Below are 19502 nucleotides of genomic sequence, written 5' to 3'. Positions count from 1 at the left end.
CAGAATAATTCAGATAGTGTAATCCTGGGACAAGAAGCCAGACAGATGAGAAAATCTGAGTTGAGAGCCCAGAACTTCTGTGTCAAGAAGCAACTTGAATGCAAACATGACTCCCAGTTCTGAAGGCAATGACAAAAGGAATGCAAAAATAGAGGAAAAAATTGATTTCTTTCTGAAAGCTAAAAAAGACTGACACCCAAATGCCAGACCATGAGAATGTGTTGGGATGACATGGAAGAGACACCAAGAACCCACCTGCCTCCCGAAGATAACCATATGGTCTCAAAGGAAGGGAGGAGAAGACTCCACGGACGCCTGTAGTTTGGAGGTGGTTGGAACTGGGGGTTAGGGGGAGACTTGGGCCAAAAAGCAGTCCTCTGCTCAGAGTATTTTTAGCTACGGTGGATCAGTGGAAGTTTGCCAAGAGCTCTGGGGACACACATGGCCACAGCAAGCTAAAAGCAGAGAGGGCGGTACTGCGCAGTAAAGCAGGAAGGGACACTCGGGGACGGAGGCCGGGCAGTAGCCGAGGGCAGCTGCCGAGGGCAGCTGTGCCCAGAGGGAAAGGCTGCTTCGCCAGAGCCGCATAGGTAGGGTTTCCGCCTCCCAGGGTCATGTGCCACTGCCAAGGTCATCCTGTCCTTGGCTCTCCGGCCTCTCCCTGTAGGCTTGGAGCACTGAACTGGCAGCCAGGCCACCACCTTCTCTGCAGGGAAGGATTGCAGCAGCTTCCTAGAGACGCGAGCAGCAAGGCCAAGGGCGCTGGGCAACCCAGCCACACTTCGCTAGTGAGGAGAGCAGAATGGCCTTTCAGGACAGCCATTTGCTTTATGGACCGAAAGCCTTCAGACAAGCCCACTTCTAAGAGCGTGTCCTAAAGTCACATCAACTACCAGGAATGTCCACTGTGGGTTTTCATGGTAAAATAATGGAAACAAATGAATTATTTAGTAATAGGCATATTCAATCATTTGTGGGATAACCAAAAAATGAGATACCATGCAGCTTCTAAAATCGCATCTTTTGAAGGATATTCAATGGCATCGGAATGTATCTGTGATCTGTTCCTTTACAAAGCAGCTAACGAAGGAAAACTTAAATGTGAGGCCACATGAACACAAAGAAAAAGGACCTCAAGTCCCTGAATTAATGTTGTTGAGAGTTACCTCTAGTTCAGGGATGAGTATTTTTTTTTCCCGGAAGCTTTTCTGTATCTTGCAGTGTTTCCACATTGACTTCGTATTGCTTTCGCTTACTACCCTTTACCGCTTCATGTTACGTTCTGAGAGACTGACTCAGCCCGGCCTTCCAGCTTACTAATTCATCTTTAACTGTCTTCATTCTCATATTCAGCCATCCACTTGAGTTTGTTTATTTTGGTGAATTAGGTTTTGCTTTGACTTTTGGTGTATTTTTTTCCATTTTATTTTTTTATGTGTTTTAAAACACACGTAGAATTGACCATTTTAATCATTTTTAAGTGTACGGTCAGGGACATTGAACACATTCACACGGTTGTACCACCATCACCACCATCCATCTTCAGATCTTCCTCATCGTGCAGAACTGAAACTTGATGCTCAGTAAAGCAGTAACTCCCCGCCCCCGCTTCTTGTCATCCCCTGGCGATCACCGTTCTTTGTCCCTATGACTGATGGCTCTGGATACCTCATGTAGGTGGAATCATACAATATTTGTCCTTTAGTGACTACTTTATTTCACTGAGCATAATGTCCTCAAAGTTCATCCATGCTGTAGCATGTGTCCAAATTTCTTTCCTTGTTAAGGCTGAATAATATCCTACTGTATGTCTATACAACATTTTGTTTGTCCATTCATCCATTGATGGACACCTGGGTTATTTCCACCTTTTGGTTAAGGTGAATAATGCAGCTTTGAACATGGGTGTATGAGTGTCTCTCCGCTTTCTTTTCTTTTGGCTGTGTACTCAGAAGTGGGATTACTAGATCATATGCTACTCCATATTTTACGTTTTGGAGGAGCCACTATACTGGTTTCCATAGCAGCTGAACTGTTCTACATTCCACCAGCGGTGCACTGAGTTCCAGTTTCTCCACATCTTTGTCAACACTTGTGTATTTTCCTTTTTTTTTTAAAGTAGCCATCCTAATGTGTAGGGGGTGGTTGTTTTATTATATTGGTAATTAATGAAAATTCTCTTGCTTGTCTCTGAGAAAGACCTGCTCCATTTGTTCACACTGTTTTGTTGTAAGTTTGGAGTCTTTCTTTCGTGGTGCTGACATTCCTCCCGGGTTAGGTGATTCTCGATCGCACCCTCACACGTCCCCTGTGGATACCTGTTAGACTGTCTGATGCGCAGGTGAGCGCAGTCTGTGGGGAAAAGACGTGTTGCTGACATGTGTGCTTTGATCTGATTTCAGGGATTGGAAGAGAGGCACAGGATGACCAGTAGCTAGTCACAGAGTGAAGAATTCTTGACCCCCTTGGTTATTACCAACATCCTGGAGCCCACCCATCTGTCTCCCAAGATGCCATGTTTACTGCTCTTACTTGGGGACAGTCCCATCCCATGTAATCAATGCCTAGTCCAATGCGTGGAGAGGTGCAGGACATGATAAAGGCTGACCTCTTGCTTTGTTACCCCAACTAACAGTCCTGATACATTGAACCTTGTACTGTCTGCTGCTCCAAGGCAAGGAGGATTCTTGGCATGGCTTTCAGTCACTCACTTGCATATGTCTTGGGATGTGGTTTTCCAATCCAGTCAATTCCATACGCATGTTGTGTCTCAGAGATTACATACAATTCCAATCCACTAAGAAATCCCGTTTTCCTGTGAAGGTACAGATTTTTTAAACTCTCATTTCTGTTATAGGAATCAGTTGTGTACTCTGTCTCCTATCTTAAAACAGAAAACATTTACTTCTTTTGCTGCTAAGAAGAGAGAAAAGGATAAGAGGTATAAATTAGAACTTGGCACCTAGAAACAAATCATGGCTTATATTAGAACTTTACTAAATGATGAAGGTGACATTACAAATCAGTGAGCAAAGGAAAATTCCTTAGTAAATGGCAGAGGTATATGTAGTTTGCCAACTATTTGGGATAAGTTAAAGTTATAGTCTAGCCTCAAACCATACATCTGATTCCACATATGAGGATATTTATTTCTCTCTTCCCTCATGTCACCAAGTTCTTCCAATTTTTTGTTCAAAAATGTTTTTATATTTTTCTCTTCCATTTGTACTTTTGTTACCTTAATACACTCAGTCTAAGTCAAAATAGCTTAATATCTAGAGAACTGAAACAGGCTTCAAAATGATTGACTCTAATAATGGGATAGCTCTAAACTCTTCCCTTTATTAAATTAAGATCTATGATTTTGAAATATAAAATAATTGAGGATTCTTACTGTTGGTATAATATGTAGAATATGGAAGCTATTTGATGGAGAACTTGGAAAGTAATATCTTAATCACAATATTTTAACAGAATTCACTAGTAAAACCATCTGGGCTTGGAGGGTTTTTTGAGGGGAGGGGCAAGTTTTTGGTAATCAGTGTAATTTATTAAATATAGCACTATTCAGATTTATGTTTCTTGTATTAATTTTGGTAAATTGTAATTTTCAAGAAATTTTATCTAAATTGTCAAATGTATTGGCTCAAATTTGTTAATGATATTTTTCTGTTATCCTTTTTAATGTCTAGGGATCATAGTAATAATTCATTTTTAAATTCTTGATATTGGTAAAATTATTCTTTCTCTTTTTCTTTGTTTTAAGTTTTTTGTTTTTCTGGATCACTTTAGCTGGGGGGTTTTCAGCTCTGTTGGTCTTTGCAGAGAACCAGCCTTTGGTTTTGTTCATTTTTGCTGGTACTGGTCTGCTTTCTATTTTGAAGATTTCTGCCCTTAATCTTTATTATTCTCTTCCTTCTACTTACTTTGGGTATATTTCTTCTTCAGCTTATTAAGGTAGAAACTTAGGTCATTGGTTATTTAAATCATTCTCCTTAAAACTCTGTTTCCCTCTAAACATTGCTTTAGCTGTATCCCATAAACTGTAATATGTTGTGTATTCATTATCATTTAGTTCAAAATATCTCTACTTTCCCTCATGATTTCTTTTTTGACCTATGCATTATTTAGAAGTTGTTGTCTAGTATTTTTCTAAATAGCGTATTGTTTCTGATTTCTAATTAATTCCAATGTGATCAGAGAAAGACTTTATATAACTTCAGTTTTCTGTGAGTTTGTTGAAACTTGGTTTATGGCCTACTATATCTTGGCAAATTACTATGAGAACTTGAGAAGAATATTAATTCTGTAGTTATTGGGTGTGGAGCTCTAAAAATACCAGTTAAATCAAGATGGTTGATATTGTTGTTCAAATCCTCTATGTCATGTTTATCTAGTTCTATCTAACATTGAGAGAGACCTTAAAGTCTCCTACTATGATTTTGAAATTGTCAGTTTACCTCTTTAATTCTGTCAGATTTTGCTTCATGTATTTTGAGGCTCTTATTAAATACCTATCAATTTATAATTGCTAGATCTTCCTGATGAATGATCTTTCTTATAATTATGAAATGTCCCTTCTTTATCTCTGATAATACTCTTTGACTTGAAGTTTATTTTAACTGATACAGATGTAGGCATTCCAACTTGTGATTACTGTTCATATGGTGTATCTTTTTTCCATCTATTTATTTTTAACCAATCTAAGTCTTTATGTGTAAAATGTGTCTCTTGTAAACAACATATAATTGAATGTTGCTCTTTTTTATCCCTTCTGATAATCTGCCTTTTGAGTGTGGATTAGACCATTCATATTTAATGTAATTGTTGATGTTTTTGGATTTAGGTTTACCATTTTACTTGTCTTCTGCTTGTCCCTCTACTTTTTGTTTCTATATTCCCCATTTCTTGCCTTATTTTGGATTACCTGAATATTTTTTAACATTCTGTTTTAATTTATTGATTTTTTAAATGATTTCTGTTTTCATTTATTAGTTGCTCTAGGGGTTACAATATACATAATTAATCTTTCACAGTCTACTTATTGTTAATATTATACCGCTGCATGCAAAGTGTAGAAACCTTGCTGTAATGAAGGGCCCTCTATGTTCTAGTTATTACCTGTCTTACGTCTACCTGCCTTAAGAACATCACAAGACAATGATATAATTTTTCTCTACATAGTTATATATCTATATATGTGTAAACTTAGAGAGAAAAAAGTCTTTAAAATTTACCAAGCTGTTTACCATTTCTGATGGTGCTTTAGTCATTCTTGAATATCTAGGTTTCCTTCTGAGATCATTTCCCTTCAGCCTGAAGCATTTCCTTAAGCATGTATTGTAGTAAAAGTCTGCTGGCAGCAAATTACCCTACTTCTCCTTTACCTGAACATACCTTAGTTTTGTCTTCATTCCTCAAGGACATTTTCTATTCTAGGTTGGCAGTTTTTAATTTTGTTTTCATTTTGTTTTGTTTTCTAGACTACATGATTTCTGATAAGAAGTCTGTAGTAGTTTAAATCAAGGTTTCCATTTTGGCCATGTGTTGTTTTTCCTGGCTGCTTTTGAGACTTTTCTCCTCTTTGGTTTTCGGCCATTGGATTATGATGCTTCTAAGTGTGATTTTTTGTGAATATGTCTAGTTTGGGGCTTGTTGAACTTTCTAAATCTGTACATTTCTGTTTTTCACCAAATTTGGGATGTTTTGGCCATTACTTATTTTTCTGCTCTTTTTCTGGGATTCTAATTGTCTAATATTAGATTTTCTGATACTGTGACACAGATACCTGAGACTGTCCACGTTTTCCATTATTCTTCCCGTTCTTTCTCACTTTGACCTATGTGCAAAGGTACTGATTCATTCCTCTGATACTCATTCTTCTTTTCACCCCTTTCAGTGAATTTTTTCAGATATTCGACTGTTAAGTTTAATGTTTCCATTTGATTTCTTTTTACGTATTCTAGTTTGCTGGTGTCATTTCCTATCTTCACATTCATTTCAAATACGTTTCGATTTACTTCATTGAGCGTAGTTGAAAGTATCTAAAGTCCTTGTCTGACAATTGTAATATCTGGGTCATTTTAAGTTGCATCTGTTACTGTCTTCCCCACTTGAAATGGGTCGCATTTTCCCAATTCTTTGTGTGTCGAGTGATTGTGGATTGCATCCTGGACATTGTGAGTCTTACGTTACATAGACTCTGAGTTCTTTTATAATCCTCAGGAGAATGCTGGTGTTTTTGTTTTAGCCCTCAGCGAACCCAGGGAGAGTCACACTTTTAGCTCTCTCGTACCTATGTGCACAGAGGTTCAGATTTCAGTTTAGTTTTAAACCTTTGCTGTGCTGCTTTGAATCTGCCCCATGGAAACATCATCAAGGGATCAACCGGAAACTTGCGGAGAGATTCAGACGCGGAGCCAGGGAATCCCCTCCTTCTCCAGCTCCCTCCCCTGCAGGTTACCCCAGTTGCCTGGGCCCCTTTCCCTGGTTCCTCTGGCTGGAAAGATGAGCAGGTTTTCTAGTGAAGTTTTAACTACCTATGACTTGCCACTTCATGACTCCAGGCCACCCTCAAGGCAAAGCCCCCACCCCAAAATGGGAAACTCACCCCCACGTAAGTCACTTCTCCAGGTTTCAACTCCTCCCCACAATCTGCCTGATTTTGTTATTATTCAGACTCCTCGGGTAGTTGTTTTTCACATTTTACAGTTTTTGTTAGTGAGAGGGTCGGTCTGAAGGAGGGCGTAAATTGTGGCTCTCCTGTCATTTTCCTCTGTCCACAAAGTGAAATGATTTAGCCCTCTTTGTTATCCGGTCCCCAGATGGAGTTATATGAGGCTCTCCAATAAAGCACAGTCTAGCCCCCAAAAGTAATTACAAGCAATTCAGCAACATTGGTCTCTCCCAAAGAAGGTTGGTGAGAGTCCAATTCAAAACCCATAGAGATGCTTTTTAAAATTATTCCTCCATTGTTCTTTCAGTGTATCTTAGGGTTGCATGTGCTCTGAAGCCTCACTCTGAAATGATCAACTTAAAAGCCAGGCTACATATCCTTTTCATTTTTGCTTCTCTTACCTCCATTCTAATTTTATCTTCATAAAAGCAATTTTTGTTCTCTCTTTTCATTATGAAGTGATTAAGCCAATCCCTCTCTTTGAAAATTTCTGCTCTCTCTTTCCTTATCCTGGGTAGCGTAAACCCAGGAACCAAGATGGCAAACTCAGAATCTCCCTGACAAAATGTACATGTCCAAAGATGGATGTTTTAAGGGGAGAGGAGTGAGGAGGAGAAAATCATAAGCACTGCACTCGTAATGTGTGTATCATGTATATAATTACTTAGACATATAAATGTATATACGGTATATTATCTATTTGTGCATAGGGGTAGTAACATGAAGTTTTATAACTGACAGTTTGGACGTTTTACAATGTTTTTCTGAGCAAAGCATGACTCCAGTAGCCCTTCTCTGAATTTCCAGGTGGATTGCAGATTCTCATAGTACTACCACTTACTGATGACTTCCGTGCCAGGCGCTCTGCTAAGCAACCTGCTTGCCTTGTCTCACCAGACTTCATAGCAATCCTGCAAGGTGTCCCCATTTACACATGACTGGGGGTCATAGAGGTTGGGCAACTTGCCCAGATTGACCCACCTTTGAAGGGGCTAGAGATGGGATTTGAACCCAGGTGAGACTGGAGAGACCAAGCTTTCTCTACTGCATCTCTTCCTTTGAAATCATGGCCAGAGTCTCTGCATTATTTGATGGGGTTCAGCTCCCAGGAGGGCTAGTGGGGAGAGCAGAAGCCTGGTGCTGAGAGAATAGCATTCTCTCCAAAGAGGAGACAAGTCTTCTGATTTCTGGTTGTTACCCACTTGCTACAAAGCCCTACGACCCCCTCAGCTTCTCCCATCCTCCTTTCTCCAGGTCTATGACAAAAACGCCAATGTCCCCCACACAAATTTCCAGAACTCTTCTAGAAATAAAGTGAGAAGCGTGATGCCAAAAACGTACGAAGCAGATGTGAGTGACTGTAGTCAGTGTTAGCCCAACTCACAACCTAACACTTGCTTTTCTAAGTTTTACAGTTACGACTTCAACAGAGAAGGACCCAGGAGCAGCTGGCTAACCAAGGCATAATACCACGTGAGTACCTGCGTCTCTCGTTGACTGATACCGGCTGTGGGACCGTGCAGTTGGGGAACTGGAAAGCACAGTCTAATTCCAAAGATTGGTCTCCTAAGATCCTCAGACTGTGTCTGAGAAATCCCAGATCTTGGAGGCTTTTCCCCAAATGCTACTCCCCTTTAATCATATCGGTTGTACCTAAAATCCCAAAATGGTGGGTGTGTTTATACAGTGAACACAATTCACTATGGACATCCCTTCCCCCTCTCCTTCTTTTAGAATTGGATACGGTCACTATTCTTTCTGGAAGCATTAATCACATCATCTTTTCCTCACCCCCTCCGTTTCACTTCTGTTTGGGTACTTGAGTCCACAACTAACTGAATATTTGTCAAGTGCTTCCTTTATAGAGTAGTGAGCAGCGATGCCATTCAAGCACAAATGGTATAACGTTGAATTCCTGGCCATAATTTGGGTCAAAGAAGAGGCAGTATCATGTCTTTTAGAAGATACGTTTGAAATTTCCTACCAACTGAGCAATCGAGGCTAACTTTTGGTTATCCATAGAAATAGGGGAAACACTGCATATGAATGAAGTCAGTTGAAGCTCCTTAAGTCATAGGTCAGTTTAAAAGTCAAGATCCGTAATGACTCTTGCAGAAACCTGGGTTCCATCAGCGTTAAGTAGGCAGCAAGCATTTGCCCTTGAGAAGTGTCCTGCAATTCGTAACCTTGGTGCCTAGTGACCCAAGGTCTAAACACTTTAAATACAGCCTGCGCTTCAGAGCCAGAACAGAACTAAGAATTTTTCAGCCCCTTTCCTTTGGTAATTCCCATGTAGCTCTTCGTTCATGGCTGAGCCCTATAGCCACTAAACGGCAGGTGCCCCTTATAGCAGAAAAAATTTTTTAGAGGTTTGCTTAGCACAGAAGAAACAGCTCACCCCTGCAACTGAGAGGCTGTTGCAGAAGTATGTACAAGTAAGATGAGAAACCAACAGAGCAAGTCTGTGCGGCCTGTTCCATCTTAGCCCAGCAGGGCAGGCGCTGAAACACGAGAGGGGCTGCAGACTTCAGGGCCGCTGAGTACGTGTTCACTCCAGGCTGACCGGGCCAGCCTTTCTCTGAGCCCTGCTGCAGGTGTGTGGATGCTAACTTGTTTAACTACTGCCTGAAAGAATGGTTCGCTGAGAGTGGATTGTAGACCAGTGTAGCTCCACCCACTGGGATCCTCACAACAGATCGCAGACTACCACACGCCCTGGAATATGGGATACGCACGTCAACTTCAGTGGGTTAAAATAATCGATTCCCTCGTGGGCGTTTCTTTCCTTTGGTTCTGGAAAGGAAACTGGAGTAGAGAGACCCAGTGCCCTTCAGTCTGCTCAAGCTGTTCGCGCCTCATCTAAAGTTCAGCCCGTGTGCTGGACTGTGAATCTCTGAGCCTGGGTCTTGCCTTGCAGCTGGCATTTGGATGAGAATAAACCTCTTTTTGAGGCTTCTGGGGTTAAATCTCAGGGAATCAGTAAAAACACCTCATAAAGATAGAAATGAACCCTATGATATGTTTTTAAATAACACCCCAATATAAACTGCAAATGAAACGTCCATTTGTGGAGTAGGGACCAACAAAGATATAATATTTTGTTTTCCAGAATTTTCAGACTCAAATAATGTACATATTAATGAAGTACTGCTTGAGAGAAATTTTGCATCCATAGTCCATTGTATCATGAAGATCATTGCTAGGAGAAAAGTCCTCTGAGAAAAGCAATAATGTTTTCTTTTTAATTCAGCAAAACGAGAGTGGTTAATTAAGCATCACCAGTTTTCTGTAGTCGTCAGCCACTTCCTCTCAACGAGGCTTCCCAAAGGTGTCATTCTGCTGTGGAAAGATGTCAGAGTCACAGCAGGTGCCCACTGCAGCCCCAGCCCTGGCTGATGACTTAGCTCTTTTGGGGAAGCCGGACTCTGCGAGCCTCAGCACCTGCTGAGAGATTAGGGCGGAGAAGGTTAGCCTCTCAGCCCAATTGGAGATTAATTACCCTGCAGTCTGTTTGGTCAGCCCCCCCGCGGGTACCTCTGTAAAGGTGACCATGGTCTCAGGGCCCTTTCAATTCAATCAAATTCAACATGTTTCGTTGTGAACCAGACCATATATGCAGGATAGTGTGTAGGGACAACAATGAGCAAGACAGTCCTTTGGAGAGACGAGATTTGAGAGGAAAGGGTGAGAAGAAACACGTAGTATAAACTCACGTTCCGCAAGAGGGCTTTTGATTTCTTCATTCTATTATTTGAATTTTGAAGCAGAAGGAAAGAGGAAAGGAGAAAGGCAGGGGGTGAAATGGAAGGAAGCAAGCCAATAAATAGTCAGGAGAGATCATCTAATTTCATGATTTTCAATTTTTTAATAGTTAAAGATACTCTATGTTGTATCTGTGTGTATAAGTATATATACACACACACACGTGTTGGGAGCCTCTCCCCCACTCACTCGGCCCCCCTCATCCCTCCTTGACACCCCTCATTGTCCTCCCCAGGGTGCTGGTCCTCTTCAAACAGAGTTTGAAAACCCCTGGTCCAAAGTCCAAGACCCATTATCTTTAATGCTCATAGAACTGAGATTGGCAAGGCCTAGGAGACTTTTCAAACATCCCAAAGCTAGGGCTCAGTGTGATCCTCCGTACAAACTTGCACTGTGAGAATTGAAATGCACGTGCGGTAAAATTATTAACACCGTCTCCTGTTACCCATAAAGTCTGAAATCACCCTGCTCTTCCCCTTGAATTTTCAAACTTGTCATCAGTTGCGTACATTGAAAGCTGATGGCCAAGTGAATTGTTCACTGTCCTTATGTTATTATTGTACCGCGCTGCTGTTCTTAGCTGGTCGACAGAAACGCCTGCTCTCTTTGGGCAGGATGAGTCTTGAGTTGTGCATTAGGTTCAATCCCAAGGGCATTGTCCATTGCAAAAAAAAAAAAAAAAAATGCAGCCCCCTCCTGTTGCAGTAGAATTGAGGCCAGACCATAGGTCTCCTGATCCTGACATAGGGCTCTTGTCTCAAATATTCAACAGGAATCACTTAAACTTTAAAAGTACATTCTTAGAAGTTTCTGTCATCAAGTATTTTGTGGTCAAAAACATTCAGTTGGAATTTGGGGGGGTGGGGGGATATATATGTATATATATAAACATGCCAAATGGTTTTAATGGAATAACTTCGGGTTCTACATGATAATCTGCACCTCCCTATGACCAAGAGTGAATGAAAAATCCCATTGAGTTAGCCGTGTGACCCCATCTTACTTCAACTGCACACCAAACTGATAATTCAGTATGAGGTTTCTGCCCCACTTATTCCAATGGGCAGAACCAGGTGTGGTTTTCAGTGACCAGTGAGACCAGTCCACATGGACTGAATGTCCTGTCTCCCTCCTCCTTGGGCATGCATCCTGCAGGTTTCCAAGTTGCTAGTGAGCAGCCAGCAGTCGCAGCCATCAGAGAATCAAGTTCTCTTTTACAAACCCCCAGACTCACCCCTCTGAATCATTTACTCACTTCTTACTTGTACACATTATAGGTTTAGGATTTTCCCCTTCCGGTGCTTTGAATGCATTTAAAGGCATCATTCCTTGAATTTAGTCAAGGAGGGCAGGGTCCTGAGGCCAGCACAGAGCCTCTCAGACAACTTTAAACAATGGGAAAGGATTCTCCAGCCAGAAGCATGGGCCCAAGGGTGGGTTCTAAGGTTGTTTTCATGTTTATAGGGTGAGTTGTGGTGGTCACCTTTTCAAAATAGTCATGAAAGCTCGGTGAAATAGCCTCTTGACATATTCCTTTAAGAATGTATTGTTTAGACTCCTCTCCAAAATCCTACCTCTGCATCTCAAAATGCAGATTTCGAGTTGCTTCCTTTGTCACCATCAAGTAGAATTCAGAGGGATGGCTTCACCGCCTGCTCCCGCTCCTCCCTGCCATGCTCAAGACTGCAAGAGGATGTTAGGGTTCTTTGTTTTCTCATTGTCCAGCCTCCTCCCCTGTAGACCTGTGGGGCTCAAATCTGTTGGTCATTCTCATGCAAATTTCCTCCTCTACTTTCTTTTCTTTGGGCATCACTCTCCTTAAAAAAAAAGTCATTGAGCCATTCTGAGCCTAAATACGTTGACCATCTGCTGTGAGGAAAGCCCTGTGGAACCCAGAGGAGTCAGGTGTGAACTCTGTTTCAAAGAGCCTGCAGTCTAGAAGGGTCCCCCAGATCGCCCCTGCTTAGTTACCACACTGGAGTGAGTATATGGCAGGACTGAAGGAAAGAACTGACTTTCCCTCGCTCTCCCTCTGCTGGAGCAGCGGGGCTGATCTGTATGCGCCCAGGGGAGAGAGGAGGGAACGTCCAGTTTGTTCTCCTGGAGTGGAGAAAACGAGATGAGAGAACCGAAGTGGATTACAGAGGACCAGGGCCCCCGAGAGGCTGGGACTTCTCCGCAGAGCCTCAGAGAGCGCACCGCGGGCCAGAGTGAAATGTCTGGGCAGCCGGGTTCCCTGACCTGATCGATGTCAATGAATTGCAGGATGCGATGAGCTGTCTATGAATGGTGCTGCCTTTATTTGTTTTGCAGACTAATCCAAGCCTCAGCAGCCACATACTTACTGCAAAGCCTTGGTAAACCCCTGAACTCTGTGATCCTTCTCCTGAATAGCAAGAGGAATGGTGGGGCTGCTCTGTCCCCACACCACACGCAGCTTCCTGATAGCTCTGGGACGTTGACTGGGCAAAGCCTGCCTTCCTCTCCTCAGTGCATCCGTCTGACTTGGCTTCTCCCCCCAGCACCTACCACACACTCTTGGCTGTTTGAGCAGAACACGGCACAAGGGATCAATCTGTCCTCTGCCCTTCCTTCTAACGTCTCCAATTCAGAGATAGGAAAAGGCGCCCTGGATTTTCACGCCAAGCCCATTTGGGTCAAAAAATCCTTCACTTCCTTCTCCCCTACCCCCACCTCCTCTTTCCTTTGATTTTCTAGTTCCTTGTTCTTTAGAAACTGGTAAATCAGTAATTACGCTGATCCTTTGAATTTGTCTTTGGACCCTTCTGAGAAATTCCAAAGTATTCATGTACGATGCCTTAAATTCTCCAAGGGTGCAAGCCAGGTTCTAAACATTACAAGACTCCACTGGGAAAATACTCTCTTTTTAGACCCCGAAGACTATCATTTGGGTACTGAGTAGGCAACCTATTTCCAACCCAAAGAGATCAAACAATTTCCAAAGCCTTCATGGGTCCTGTTTGCTTTGAAGAAAAATACCCATGATCCAGTTTGTCTTTACAAGCGAGGCAGAGAGAAAGCAGACTAAACCCATTCTATAAGTGGGAACCTGAGAGCGCAGGAAGACTCTCAGACTTGTGCAAGGCTGTGCCAAAAATAGATGGCAAAGCAAGGACAGAGGCCAAAGGGACGGATCCCAAAATTTTAGTCACCCAAAACTTCTTTAATTATACCCATCACTGCCCTAGAGCTTATGTTTGAATTAATTTTGTTTTCCTCCCAAACAGCCTTCCATACGTGAATTATTAATCCATCTATCTGTCTTTGATTAATTCATGGCTTATAACCTTACCAGCCAATGCTTTTTGATGGGAACAAGCAGTTCTCAACCAAGTTGTTATGATTCTAGGCAGCAACCGTGCAAAGTGACAGTTCCATTAGCCCAAGCAGCCTTTCTCTGGGCAAACACCCCCTTCTTCAGCTTTCTGAAATACTGAGAAATCAATGCTAGACATCATTGCTCCCTTTTTGGACTCCCAGGTTCCCCAAGACTCCAGATCAGGACCTGCTGGCCTGGGAAACACCAGAGCCGCGCTCCTCAAACTTGGGCATCAGAATCGCCTGGAAGGCTTGTGAAAACACAGGCTCCCCTGGGTGCCCCCACTCCCTCCCAGAGTTTGGGATTCTGTTGGTCTGGGGTGAGGCCCAAGAGTTGGTATTTTTGATAATTTTCCAGCTGATGCTGAAGATGCTGGTCCAGGAGCCCGCACTTTGAGGAACACTGCTCCAGCCGCTGCCCCAGGACACTGGCTCTTTGATGCTCCCTCTTGGTCCTTGTCCATATCCCAGAGGGGTCAGGTTCTCCCCGTCCAGGCTTGGTGGTAAGCGACTCCATGAGAGAAGGTTGGCTCTGGCACAGGCCTGCCTCTTCCATGAGAGCTGCCACCAGCCCCAGGGCCCCTCCCCCGTGCTGGAGAGTCAGCCCTTCTCCTTAACCGATGGATGGCGGCCCCACCACCTGTCTTCTCCTTTTCCTGGGCTCCTGCTGGAAGCAAGAGTTTAGAAGCAGGGGACAGCAGGTCTGTCCTTATCTTGGAATCTTTTTTGAGCTCTAAGTAAGCAAATGTTTATACACACAGCTGACCCCAAATTAGCTGGGCCTGCGGGGACAGAAATAGGACTAGCCTGTATCTAAACACAAATTCCCTCATGAGAAGTAAGTTATCTTCCTCCAGGGAGAAGGAGTTCGATGTGTGGCTGGCTGAATTTACAACCGTATTTTTACTTGAAGTCACATTGGCTTTTTTTTTTAATTTGGAAATCCACATTTCTTTTCGATCCTAAATGTCAGTGTCTCTTAAGTACAGTATTTTGTCCTTTATCTTCCCAGGGCTGGCCGCAGAGGAGGGCCTGCGTGTATTTTCCAGAAAGTCAACTTCAGAGGAGGGAGGGGAGGGGTGATGCGTTACGGCCTTGGCTGCCCCTCAGGGGAGGTGACCAACCCACATTCTCTGGAGTCACAGAAAAGGCAAATGCCAGTCACGGGGGCTGTGGCAGGCCAAGCCCAAGCCCTAATAACGCCCCAAAAAGAAGAGCGTTTGGTAAAAGGCAGCATGTGGCCCTTCTCGGCGTCCTTCCCAAGTCCTTGTTAGATGGGCAGAGCCTCTCCCACCCGTCCCAGAAGACCTTTGTGCCCCTGGCGTCAGAGAACTAGGCTGGACGATCTCGTCCCAAGGGACTTGCTAACACCGAGAACTGACGAATTACGGCTCTACAAGCTGAGATACAGGAAGTGCAGCATTTCTTAGAAAACTTAATAAGCCTGCTGATAGGAATTGAAGAGTGTCTGGGACAAGAGAACCAGACAAATTCCTCCTAAGTCCGAAGCCCAGTTAAAACCAGTTGAGTCTGGAATATAAGCACTTTCTTAGGATGGATTCTTGCTGCACTGCCAAGGTTGCTTCTTAAGGGGAAGGATGCCTTACTCTTTTGACCCACCGAAGAAGGCCACGCTAAAATCAGTGCTTTCCTGGATTACCAAAGTCATTAAGCCTCCCCAGTATGTAACACCTCCTTAGGTGACCGCCAGACTGTCGGACAGAAGCGAAGACCTCGGGGTTCAGATTGTATAGATTCACCAGAGCCCACGGGACTTCAGGCAAATTTGTGGGATCTGGTTGCCTGGGGAAATGGGAGGTGGTTTCAAAACTGCGTCAGTATAAATTGCAGCTGTGATCAAATGCAGCAGAAGGCAAGCTCCTTCCTCAGGAAGGTGGCCAGGCCCAAGTCAGAGAAAATGCACAAGTGATGCCATAGACCTGCACGTTTCTCCAGACGATTCAGAGCCGCTGAGTGGGGAGAAATGGATGGGGGAGGAGGCCATTTAGAAGGCCTTGCAGGTTTGCAGAGAGGTTCATTTTAAGAGTGAAAAGCAACAAAGAGAAACTGGTGGTGTTAGGTTGATGGGAAATGTGATATTCTAGCAACATGATCAATTCTTTTTTTTTTTCTATGGGAAAGGAAGCCTCTTAGTCTGTGGTCAGATTGAGGAGGACAGGGCTGGTGACTATCCTTGGCACAAGACAGCCTCTTCTGCACATTCCTATGGTCAGCTTTGCAAATGTAGGAGCGAGGGAGGGAGATTTAGAGAGATGCCTTAGCGGTTTCCCCAGCAGCATCCTCAGTAGAGGATAATGTGGTCAACGAGATGCCAGGACTACAGTGGCGTCTGTCCCATATGCAGTAAGCCCATCTGAAAGCTGGGCTCAGGTTTAGCGTGATCCCAAGGGCTGAATGAGGGAGACACACCCTCACACACATGCACACACTCACATTCACACGTACAGCCCCAAGTGCCTGTCTGGCTAGAAACCCAGTTTTTGTTTGTTTTTCTACCAGCCAAAATTTGGAAGACTATTTCCTTGCCTGCCGCTTGAGAGTAGATATCTGTTAGAGTAATATTATAATTCTGGATCACGTGATTCACCAGCTTGTCCAGACCTACAGTCCGGAAAAGTATTTGATGTGATTCTGTCACCTCTGATCAACCTCATCACTTCTAATGAAAAGCAATTGTTGATGGTTCCGGGTTGTGATTGTCCCAGGGGATCAGGAAAACCAATAAAAAAGTGGACTTGTACAGGATGACGTTCTACCGCTCTGCTAAGGCACAAGTTGACTGTGTCATCGTGAGTGGTTGCTGAGACAGGAAGAGGAGGAGCAGAGCATCGTGGAGAGAAGGGAGGCTGGCGTGCAGTCCAGGGTGTGCACGGCGGCTGTGGCCACGACTGACCAGTGCTGGTGTCTGCCGGTTGTTCGTATTTTGAACGTCACACTTTGAAAGAAGTTAGGTTGCCAGAGGCCCTAGGCTCCTAGCCCTACCTATGTGACCCTGCCTGGGCAAGTCAGTCCCGTTCTGTGGGTCTCGTTTCCCCCTTCTGCTCAGGGTTGGAGCTGGCGCCCATCCTCTCCAAGGTCTCATCCAGCCCTCAAAGTCTGATTCTGTGCTAATCACTCAGCACTCTTCTGCTGCATGTTCCTGACCGGCCAGCCACCTACCTGATCCAAAGTACGAGCTCCCTCCTGCATATGGGACACGGACCGCAGCCTTCCGCCCAGACTTTTGCACCCAAGGGCAGAGCAAAGCCAAAGGGGGCGTCAGGCACCCCAGTCTCCCCCTCTCCCTAAAACTAGAGCCTTGCCTCGGCCCCCTGCCCCCGGCCTGTACCTCCTCCAGATCTTGGAATGCCCTGTCTCTGCCACCTCTCTCCCTGTCGCGTATTCTGCCTCTGATGCGCCTCCTATTTCAGGCTTCACGACCACCTTCCTTTGTCTCCTGTGGTGTCCTCTGGGCCTTCCCTCTTCCATTGCTTGTGGCCTGATGAAGGCGATCACATCTGTACTGTGCACCGCTCTGCAAGCACACAGGCCAGCACCACGGCGCTGCTCCGTGCCCCAGGCCCCCTCTGCTCACGTCTGTATCTTTCCGTTTCAGCCCTGAAAAGCCCACCTGAATTCCATGAGCAAAGAAAACGTTTGGATAGTGACAAGGTAACGCCCTGCAAACTGCCCTCATCCTGAACTTAGACTCCAGGCTAGGGATCTCCAGATGCGTAAGCTTGGGTGAAAGCAGGTAGAATTTCTCTTCCAAACTCAACCAATTGGCCGGATCCCTGCCCCCACACCACCTGGGTTCTTACTCCTGTGAACTGAAAACTGTGGAAATGAGATCAATTCTGTTAGCTTTGAAACTGCTATTTGTAAACTTAAAAAAAAAAGAAGTCCCCAGTCTTTCTGACTGTCAGGGGGGAAATCACTAAGAATGGGGCCAAAGAGGCATGAAACGAGGGAGGTGAGGTGGGTTGACAGCTGCCTTATCTTTCATGACAGTCTTTTCTCAGCAACAGTCAGATCATTTTAAATCCACTTCAGTGGTAGGGTAGGGCCTGTGGTTGTGGAACTTACTTGCTGCTATTTAAAGGCAAGAGGAGTCATACTTATTTCTCTTGTAGCCTTTGAGGGGGGAAATAGGCGTAAACATTCTGTACCTTCATAGCAAGTCCCTGCAACCTGAATTGATCGATTTCGTAAGTCCTACTTAACAAGCATCGGCGCTGTGCGTGAGAAGGGAAGGCAGGAGGTGTCCTTCTCCTGGGGTCTCTCTGCCAGAGTCCTAGCCTGGCAGCTAGTGAGCAGGGAGAGAAAGGACCAGATGTCTGTGACTCTGGAGTTTTATTTTCACACGTCCTAAGAGAAAAATCAAGGGAAAAGCAGGCAGAGGGCATATATTATCACGTTATACTGGATGGGTTTAGGTTACGTCTCATCTCTGACTCTAGTTAATTTGTGACTGTCCTAAGGGACAATGGAATAGAATTGACTATAATACAAGCAGCTTGTATCACCAGTTTTATTAATATTTTACAAAGAGTTACCTGCCTGGCCTTTAAGTTTGGAGGTCTAATGTGGACCTGAGCTTTTTACCTCTTTGTCTTATTTTTCCATCCCAAAATTACTAGAGAGGTCTTTTGTGAGTCCCCCTTCATCAAAACGTAGGCGAGCAGGGATATTTGCACATTTGATTTGTCATAAAACACTTTTCTCCTTTGAGAGAAATAAGGTTTCTTTTAAAGTTAAAACTAGAGAATTCAAGTATAACGAGATTGATAGCAGAATTTATTCTGTGTTTGTGTTCTACAGGCTGAAGACACCCTGAAGCGTAAGGTCAGAAACAGGTCCGACCGTGCAGACGTGGTTAAAATGCACATACTCCAGGGTAAGGCTGCCCGAAATCAGAAACTGATGCCGGTCGGTGGAAATGGGAAATAGGCCATTTTCCAGTGTTCTTGGTCTTTGAGCAGTTGCTAGGTACTCTTAAAGGTGGCCCCCGTCATTACAGAGTGGTGGCTTTGAGCTGTCATCTAGTCATCCGAGGCCATGGGGATGGTCCAGTTGGGAAGCTAGGAAATGGCTAAGAAAGTACCAGACCTGGCATCCAGTTTGAGCTGTGCCGCTTCCCAGCTTTCTCTGAGCGTATATGGAATGTCCAGCATATATCGCACTCCTTCAAAATGTCCATCCTTTATATCAGTAATAAATTTCTAGTATCTTATCAAAGAAAATCAGACATACAAAGACTTATGTACAATGATGTTTATCATGTAATCTCCTTAGATAGTGAAACATTGAAATCAGTGGAATGTCCAACAACCGGTGGCTGGCCGAATGAATTATGCACCATCCGTGTAATTGAATACTTCGCAGCCAGTACTAATAAGGCTTTAAAAGAATTGTGATTTAATGAGAACAAGCTTACAAAATGATGTTTCACGAGAAGGCAAGATGTGTAAAAACCATACTTACAGTCAAATTCAAGAAAGAAAAAGCGTATACATTAACTTTATTTACAGTCAGATTCTGTGATGAAAAAATATAGACCTAACAATGAATATTGTACAAGTAATTAAGAAAGATGCCCAACTGTTATAAACAGTTGGCTGTAACTGGGGAGTTTCCCAATGCTTTCATTTTCTTTTTTATACTTTTTTTATAGCATTTTTCACACTTACAGCAATGAGTATGTAGTAATCCTATAATCAAAAAA

The 19502-nt window shown here is 43.8% G+C and overlaps 1 protein-coding gene across 8 annotated transcripts in view; it reads left to right on the top strand.

Annotated features, from left to right (window-relative positions):
• MYOCD (myocardin) overlaps window positions 1-19502 on the top strand; it is a 164584-nt gene that overhangs the window by 104673 nt on the left and 40409 nt on the right. For 5 of the 8 annotated variants that reach the window (XM_074342141.1, XM_045524800.2, XM_045524804.2 and 2 more), the window contains exons 2-4: window positions 8084-8149; window positions 17394-17449; window positions 18599-18674. The exons of 1 other annotated variant lie outside the window; for it this stretch is intronic. In XM_074342141.1, coding sequence (XP_074198242.1) covers window positions 18659-18674 — 16 coding nt within the window. In that variant the 5' untranslated portion in view covers window positions 8084-8149; window positions 17394-17449; window positions 18599-18658. Of the gene's footprint in view, window positions 1-8083; window positions 8150-12751; window positions 12796-17393; window positions 17450-18598; window positions 18675-19502 lie in introns of all 8 variants that reach the window. 2 more of the 8 variants (XM_045524802.2, XM_074342140.1) reach the window with 2 other exon arrangements.

This window comes from Camelus bactrianus, chromosome 16 (genome assembly GCF_048773025.1).
Source record: "Camelus bactrianus isolate YW-2024 breed Bactrian camel chromosome 16, ASM4877302v1, whole genome shotgun sequence".
In the NCBI taxonomy this organism is placed as follows: Eukaryota; Metazoa; Chordata; class Mammalia; order Artiodactyla; family Camelidae; genus Camelus; species Camelus bactrianus.
This window is presented reverse-complemented; position numbering and strand designations above follow the sequence as displayed.